The sequence below is a fragment of the Akebia trifoliata genome, unplaced genomic scaffold (genome assembly GCF_017979445.1).
Source record: "Akebia trifoliata isolate Shusen 1 unplaced genomic scaffold, ASM1797944v1 Contig00368, whole genome shotgun sequence".
NCBI lineage: Eukaryota > Viridiplantae > Streptophyta > Magnoliopsida > Ranunculales > Lardizabalaceae > Akebia > Akebia trifoliata.
Genome location: NW_028236988.1, coordinates 65,073 through 74,132, shown reverse-complemented (window position 1 = coordinate 74,132; position 9,060 = coordinate 65,073). Strand labels below are relative to the sequence as shown.

Below are 9,060 nucleotides of genomic sequence, written 5' to 3'. Positions count from 1 at the left end.
CTTCAGATGGATACTTCAATCGATCAATCCTACAAGCAGTAGCGGCGATCTTACAACCACCCATGGCAAGATCAAAGCAGAATTCACAGTCAATTCTTGAAGAAGCACCTCCATGGCTCAACGTTAAGAAATCTCTTGGAATTTTCCGCCATGGATTTGATTTTTCTTACATTTGAAGATCATCATTGTTTGTTTCCTTGATTGATCATCACTCGCTTGAGAGAAACTTGAGTTTCAGTTTGCCGATCGAAGGTCCAAATGTAAATCAAGTTGTGATGGAGTGAAAGAGGGCGTGAAGGATGAGAGTCGTCGATCGGAGCTAACATTGTCAATGGTAATGGCTGCTGTTGAAGGTGGGTTGTCTGAGGGTTAGGGCTGTGTGAGGTTCTGTCGAGAAGAAGACAGTAACAATTGGATGGGGATATGAGCTGTAATTTGTTCGGAGTAAAAGGGACATTTCAATAATTTCCCACGAGCCGTTTTTTCGGTGATAGATTCTCCCACAAACATGAATGGTAAAAGCACCCTTCATCCGTTTTTAATATTTGCTTTTAAAAACGTAAATTTATGATGCAATTCTTGTTATTAAACAACAATCAACGATAAAAAAGCGTTTTATTGATGCAAAAGCTTAAAAAAAACGCTTTTACAATCGTTATCAAACACCTCCTAAGTTACTCCATTTATATTGATAGAAAGAAAATATTCACCAAGACTGATTAAATATAAGTTACTTCATTTATATTGGTTCACTAAAGCGAACCGATTTTATTACAAAATCTGATTAAACCTGATCAGACATCGGTTTGGTCCGGTTTGTAGACACTTATTAAGTTCCAAAATCTTGAAAATGGCACACAAGATTTTGATTAGCTGATTTGCAACTTTAAATCAAACTCTTCTCCAATAATCAAAGCCAGTCCAGTAATTTCTGCAATACCAAACGTTCCCTTCCAATTCAAATTCACTCTCATCCTTGAATCACCATTCAATTTTGTCCCCTTAACATCCAACATATACCCTTTGAACATACCATTCTTTTTCAAACCCAAGATAGTCACCTTTTCTATGACCCACTTCTGACTCACAGCAAAACTCCCATTCACCACCTCTGATCCAATCTTGATCTCATTACCTACAACTGTGCTGAAAAACTTCACTAAACTCCATCTCCCTCCTTCCCCACCCATCTCTACGTCCTCGCCATCATCCATGAATACTTCTCCCATGGCTTTACCACCACTGTCAACTACTACCAAAAGATGGAATCCTGTTATTCGGGCCGCTTGTGTCGTCATGGCTTCTCCTTGCATGGCTAGAATATTCCCTTCCTGAACGTGTACATTTATATGGTCAAATGGGGCATTGAGTTTGATGTACTTCCCATATGTTACACTCACCGATTGTGAATAGTTGAAGAGATCAAACCAAGTTCCTGTTGGGAAGTATGCCTCAACAACAACAACTCCAGGTTTCAATACTGGAGACACCATTACACCTTCACCGATTAAAAACTGTGTGCTGATTCCATAGGTTTGGACATCATCAGGGAATGAGAAGAAAAGCGGGCGTGCAATGGGGGTCCCAATAGTGTGTGCTTTGTACATTAATGTGTAGAAGTAGGGGAGTAGTCTGTATCGGAGCCCAAGTGACTTCTTCGCTGATTTGGTAACAGAATCCCATAGATAAAGCTCTTGTCGGCTTGAGTGATTCTCTGAGTGATCTCTTGCAAAGGGATAAAATGCTCCAAGCTGCATTGAAATAAAGTTTAGTGAGTCAATCTCATAACACAAGCAACACTTTGTGAGTCCCTATGATTTAATTACCTAAATCAAACATTATTCTAACAATCATAAAGGAAGGTAGAAATATAACCAAGAAAACGAAGAATGTGAGGATTGGCACGTGGAATTAGTATGTAAACTTATTTAAAGCAAAAAAATCTTACTTTATTTTTTTTGTAGAAATTAATGTTAATCCAACTTTACCTGAATCCAACGTCGACAGAGCTCCTCAGTTGTGTCTCGAGCAAATCCACATATATCAGCTCCAACCATTGGAATCCCAAATAACCCGGAGTTCAAAATAGATGGAATTGAATATTGTAGGTCCTCCCACGTGGCAGCATTGTCGCCAGTCCAATGTGCAGTGTACTTTCCAGATCCAATAAAAGTTGATCTGGAGAGTATGAATGGTCTTTTTTGCGTCAGTTTAACTAAAGCTGTATTTGTAGCTTTGCATTCTAGGAGGCCATAGAGGTTGTGGACATTGTACTCAGTTATATGACCTGAGTGAAGAGCTGTTGCTGGGATGGTTTTGTTATTGATGGGTCGTCGGATTCCAGCATTGTTGATAGCATAGGGAGGGTTATCAAGGGTAGAAGAAGGGGAGGGTTCAGAGGTAATGAAGTTGGATATCTCATTCATGTCCAGCCAGAGACCATCAAAGGGGATAGTCTTCCAGAATTGTGCAATCTCATTACCCCAGTAGATTCCCGTGTTAGGATTTAGGAAATCGGGGAAGTAGACAGGTCCCGGCCACACTTCACCTAAGTAAGGGGTTCCATTACGTTTTATGAATATATCAGCTTTCATGCCTCGGATATATGTTCCATATGTGTCATTCACACCGATACCTGAGGAAGAAAATTGAAAGTAATAAGTTGTTACACAACAGAACATCTCTGTGTTGAACTCGCCTAATAAGGTAAGGTTCTTTTACATAGATACTAGAGAAAGAACTCTCCACCATGCATGGTAGTTGTAATCATAGTTGATACAACACCATATCAATATGCATACACCTTATCTCTATTAGTTACCAAGCCAGAATACAGGTTTAAAATGTAAATAAAAAGTTCTTAAAAAATGACCAAAAAGAAAAGAGTCATGATTTTTTAACTCCCCCTTTGACAAATTCTCCTCACATGGATGTGCAACGAACAATAAATTTTCCTCTTGATACGCAACTGCACATCCCCATAAAAGTGAACCACAAGCCACCGAAAAAAGAAAAACAATTTTTGAAGCATGCAACTAATTAAAAATATCATTTTCGTTAAAAATGTTTTTTTTTTTTACTAGTTTTAATTGTTAGAAAAATGCATTTTTTTTTTAAAATGCCGTTTCTTGTAACCATTGCTGTGATGAAGGACCAAATCATAAGCAACCAAGCTACAAAAGTTTAACCACATGCTAAAAACTTGCATTGTGGAGACTACTTGAAATTCCTTTGAAGCAACAAACAAGTCAGCCGAGTTAGGAGTCGAAGTTTCTTTTCTTACCGGGATCTAATATGAGCACATATTTCTGTCCATTCTGGTGAAGTCGATCAACAAATTTCTTCATCTGGTCTGCCGGAAAGTTGATGGGATCAAGAGTGAAAACCTTATGCCCGTCCATGTGGTCGATATCTGTCCACATAACTTCAAGAGGAATTCCAGCTTTGGCATAACCAGCAACCACACCCTCAAGATCAGACACATTTTTGTACCCATATCTGCACTGGTGAAATCCTATAAAACAAAATCCAAAAAATGCATGAATAATTAAGTAAATTCAAGCATAAAGTTTTTTTTTTCCTGATCAAAGGCCGTTGAACTTCAAAATTTGAATCCAATGGTTAAAATCACTTTTTTTCCCTTTATACTTAAAATTTTATGTTCTACATTCACAAGGCATCTGATCAATGTTTTTGGGTGTCAATAAACGTGGAATGTAGATTTTAAGTCATGGGATGCAATCAGTTCAATGTGGTTTGCAAGTAATCGCTCGCTAAAAGTAACTAGAAATCAAAAAAATAATAATAGATCTTGGCGGTTTACCGAAGGACCAATAAGGCATTGGTGTAGGCAAGCCAATGAGCTCTGTATATTGCTGCATAACCGATTTAGGTGATGGTCCAGCAAAGAAGTAGAAATCAAGAACACCTCCAATAACCTTATAACTTATCTTAGATCCTTCATAAACAATATCCATCCCATTACTATTAACCAACACCACACCATGAGTCATCCCAGCAGGACCTTTCCCATCTCCAGACTTCGATCTCACATCCATGTAAAATGGATGAGACCCATAAAGATTCACATCTAGATCAGCACTAGCAATATCAGCATTCCACAGTGTCAGTGTCTGGTTGTGTGTCAGACGAAATGACGACTTTGTATGTTCTCCTAAGCCATAAATAGAGGATCTATCAGCCGGAAGTGATGATGATATCTGTATGTATTGGTCTTTGAATACGAGTGTGGTGGTGTCGGTATCTGATACTTTGGGTGATGTGTCGAAGAGGGTGTCGTTGTTTGAGCGACGAGTAATGGAAAATGTGAAGGGGGTAGTGTGGAGAGTGAGGATGAGATCGGATTGTGGGATGGAGAGGAAGTAGTTTTGAGAGATGGGTTGGTTGTTTTCTGATAGGGATTTGCGGGGGAGGTATGTAACGTGAGGAAGGATTTCTTGTGGGATTTCCCATCTTTGTTTGTTGGAATCAGTTATTTTGATTCTCAATCTGTTATTGGTCTCAAAGCTGCAAAGAAAAGGAGGGAACAATTATTGAAAGATTATAAAATGTTAGTCCTAATCATAATTATAAAATTCGTAAAATTCTCTGAATAAGGAACAACCCATTAGAAACTTCTTGAGGATTATAAGTTGTATCCTACTTTGCAAGAACTTCCCTAAGATTTTAGGTACTATATCAGGTTCAAACTTAAAAATAACATATATGATCAGGTTTGGAATTGGTCTATAACTAATAAATTCCTCATCATAGAGAACATCCTCACCAAAAATCAGCTCAATCTGAGACTTTTAGCCCACATAGGACAAAACACGTTGTAAATATATGAGTAGATAAGTTTGTACATGAATCTTGATCCATATATATATATATATATATGGGTGGCGTTCAGAGGCCCTAAAGAGAGCAAACATTGTGCAAAAATCAGCTCATTCTGAAACTTTTAACCCCATCAAAAGTGGTTTACAAAAATTGGATGGTCCATGATTCCTCAAGTTGTAAACTAGGGTTAGAAGTTTCAGAATGAGCTGATTTTTGGTGAGAATGATCTCTTCATCATAGAGATCATATTCACCAAAAATAAGTCAATTTCGAAATTTCTAACCCTTATTTTGAATAATGTTTGGATCTCTTTAGGGCCTCTGAACTCTTCCCTATATATACTCTTAAAGTTGTGAAGAAGATGGTAAATTTGTTTTGAAGGTTGAATTAGATAAAATTTTGAGGTTGCAAAGTAGGTTGAAAAGATTTACCAATTGGATAGAAGATAAATTGGTTTTGCAAAGAAAAATCAAGGTCATGTCTTCAAGGTATTTAGGTCATTTTTCATAAGTTTATTAGAGAAGACAAGTTCAAGGGACTTGTCACCGTTCTGATGAAATACATGGGTATCTCAAATATTCACCAAAACATGGAGGGCTGTGTCTAAATTGCCCCGACCCAGTCCAACGAATCTGGATCTTAGCACAACCATATTTTGGAAACTCGGTGTTTCAAGCAGATACTGAGTTAACTCTCTCGTGTCATTCCATTTTTGATGATTTAAATCACTTAACTAAATTTATTATCTTTACTATTATAATGAGAGAAGGTGGTTCTGCACCAAATTTTAGTGGTCATAAATGCCTTTATTTTTCTATTTAAATTTAATATAATTAAGATCATTTTGGTCAAAACATAATAAATAAAAAAAATAAAAAAAATTGCAATGCTTAGTTTTCAAAATTATAAAAATATCATTTCTTTACTATCTAATCTATAAAGACCCCGCCAATCAATATTTTAAATTACAAATAAACCTCCTTTTGATACAAATAAATAATTGAATATAAATATGAGATTAGATTTATTATTTATTAATATATATTTTTATTCAAAATTGTCGATATTTACTTTACCTCGTTGCAAAATGCAAGATTAGGTTTATCCTTGAGAGCTGCTATAAGCACCCCACATTTTACTCATTACACCTCAATTCTTAAATTATTTATCACACCCTAATTAAGGATTAAAATGCATGTATCATTCCAACATTACAACAGTTTGGTTCAAGTTATTACTTAACATTAGAAAGCACGATAGCACAGTCAAACAAATTCAGAGATGTTGATTACAATTAGGATTAAGTTCATATAAATCCCAAATTTAACAAATAGAAAAAAAAAATAATAATAAATAAATAAAGGAGAGAGTTTCTATAATTGGCACCCCAACTTTAACTCATTCTAAGCCACTGACTTTTTTTATAAGAAATTTTTTTTTTTTAATTGGGGTGTAGTAAGTAAAAGTTGGGGTGCTACTAGCAACTCTCTTATCCATTGGCCGAAAGTCAACTGTCATTTTTTTATGAATTAAGGTGGAAAATTTAATTTAATTTAAAATATTCTTAAAAACTTAAATTAATCAAAATTTAAAAATCCATTAATTCATGGAGACAAAGGGATATTGAGTATTGACTTACCATGAAGGGGAAAACTTAGAGAGCTGCTATTGCCACACCAATTCCTATCTAAATCACCAAAGAATTGCACACGGTTGGGGTGGCAATAGCAGCTCTCTAAAATTAATCATGTATTAATTTTCGAAGGGTAAACCTAAGATTAGAAAATTTTGCAATGGTATTACAAATAAATACTTTAGTTATTAAAAAATAATTATTTTTATTAGAAAAATAAGAAAAAAAAAAAAAATCCAGTTGATTTGGCTGAATTTTGTTTACATCTCGATGTGGAACTATTTTGAAAACCTTCTATTTCAAATTTTCAACTAAATTACCAAAATTTCACTAAAATAAATCAAATTTACAATAAAAAAAAGTTTATGGTGTTATAGCTACACTTACCTGGCTAGAAGATCGAGATTTTGAACATCAGGTCCAAAGATGGATGAATTCTTTATAAGTCTGAGATTAGCAATCAACGATTTTCCAGATGGATTCACTTTGATTGATCTGATTGTGTAACCATACCCGATTCTTACTTCTCCCTTTGCATTTGCATTTGCTTTTGATGATGATGATGAAAAGAAAGATAGATAAAAGAGAAACAAAAGATGATAAGCTTTCGATCTCATTTTCCTTTTGACTCCTCTCCAGTTCAGTATTGAGTGTTACAATAACTTTTCTTCTTATCTTCGTAGTCGAAGCACTACTACACAACAATTATTGGTGTGAAACAAACGGTTGAGATTGGAAGAGAAATGTATAAGTTTTCTACAGATTCGATATGGATTTCATTTTCTATATAGAAAGGACAAATAGATGCCATCCAGAGTCTGATGTGGATTCAGGAAAGATGAGTCCGGCTTGGGTGTTCATAAATCAGTTTTCCTGTTGAATGAAAATCAAGGGAAATAATTAGTGGATGGGCCATACTAAAAAAACACAAAAAGAGCTGAAAAATGTATGGGCTTTTTTTTTAATTAAAACTTTTTATCACTTGAGCCATGGAGAATTTTTATTTTTTATTTTTAAATAATGATTTTCTGATGCCCACTCTAACATACGCTTCCATCACAGAATCGTAGATCATTTCCCTTCGGATAAGTGGAATCGACTCTTTTTTCTAAGGTGTTGTTTGTTAAGCTGAAAAAAAATAAGTGTCGAATAATATTAAGTGCTAAAACTTATAAGTGCTGAATTTAAGTGTTGAAAAAATTGTTTGTTTAGATACTGAATTATGTTTGTTACTGTAAAACCCCAAAATTTCATTTCGTATCTCGAGAAAAAATAAATAGTGAAATTTTAAGAAAATCTTAAAAGTGGGACTTAGGGGTAAAATTTTATAATGTTTCTGATCATTTTTAATGGAATCTGACCTCACCATTAGATTCAAAATGATCGAAAAACATATTTTAGCCTGTAAGCACGCTTAAATGCGGGTCCGAATATAAAAGTTACAAAATCCTCGATTATCGGGTCGGACCAGGCTAAAATAGTGATTTGTTGGTAGAGAAAGAATTGTTAAGATTCGATCATACCATTGAGTTGTAACATGGACTATTTATTTGTCATTGTTAGAGATCAGGAAGTCGAATTATCGTCAAAAACGAAAACGACATTAAGTTTAGGGTCACCTCAGGTAAAAAATGTAAATTTTTTATGGAGATATAATTTATAGAAATTGACTGTACCATTAGATCCGGAACGAAAAATTAGGCGAAATAGAATATTCATTTATCAGTTTTGGAGTCCGGATGGTCAAGTTATCATCGATCAAAATAATTGACAAAATACCGAATTCGTCCCAAATTTTATATAAATAAAAAAATTTATATATTTTTTTATAACTTCGTCTCCTCCAACCCACCCAAATTGCCACGACATATATAAACGAAAAATTCATTTTTTCTTCGATCTTCTACCTCAGATCTCTAGTAAACGGCTCGTCGTCGACGACCGCTGCAGAAGAGAAAAAGATCCGTAGCTTCGACATCTATAAAAACCACCCAAGAACTCTTTATTTCATCTTCTCTTTCACTCGGTATCATCAAAAATCAGCCGTATTTAGATACGAAAATTTTGAAACTTTGACCTCGGATTTCGTCCGTTTCTAGGTCAAACCGTCTTTCGACGCAGAAGGGAGAAACGTTCGCAGCCTCGACATCTACAAAACCCACCCAACATTTTTTCGTTTCACTTTCTATTTCACCCGATATCGTCAAAAATCAGCCGTATTTATATACGGGAATTTCAAAAACTTCAACCTCAAATTTCATCAGTTTCGGGGTCAAACCGTCCTCCGTCGCAGAAGGGAGAAAGGACGACAACGTCGAAATCTTCAAAATCACTAGGTCAGATTCAAAAATCAGCCACTTCAAAGTTCTATTCATCTCGATTTCCGTGCCGATCGCCTCGATTTTCGCACACGTGCTTCGATCTTTCACCTAAAAATAGTAAGGAACTTTCAATTTCTAATAATCGTAGATTATGAAAATTGCATTTAGGATTTTATCGAAAAAATTTCGATGTATTTCCAAAATATAGAATTCTTTTGTTATTTAAAAATTCACGCCAGAAATGGCATGTTTGATATGTTTAAT

The 9,060-nt window shown here is 35.1% G+C and overlaps 1 protein-coding gene across 1 annotated transcript; it reads right to left on the bottom strand.

The window, feature by feature from the left end:
* Window positions 1-705: 705 nt before the first annotated feature.
* Window positions 706-7,279, bottom strand: LOC147381541 (alpha-glucosidase-like). The gene is made up of 5 exons (XM_086430296.1): window positions 6,863-7,279; window positions 3,824-4,527; window positions 3,284-3,514; window positions 1,989-2,635; window positions 706-1,751 (listed from the first exon to the last, which is right to left on the bottom strand). The coding sequence occupies exons 1-5, from the start codon at window positions 7,090-7,092 to the stop codon at window positions 870-872; spliced, it is 2,694 nt and encodes an 897-aa protein (XP_086286422.1). The 5' UTR covers window positions 7,093-7,279; the 3' UTR covers window positions 706-869.
* Between the last annotated feature and the right edge of the window lie 1,781 nt (window positions 7,280-9,060).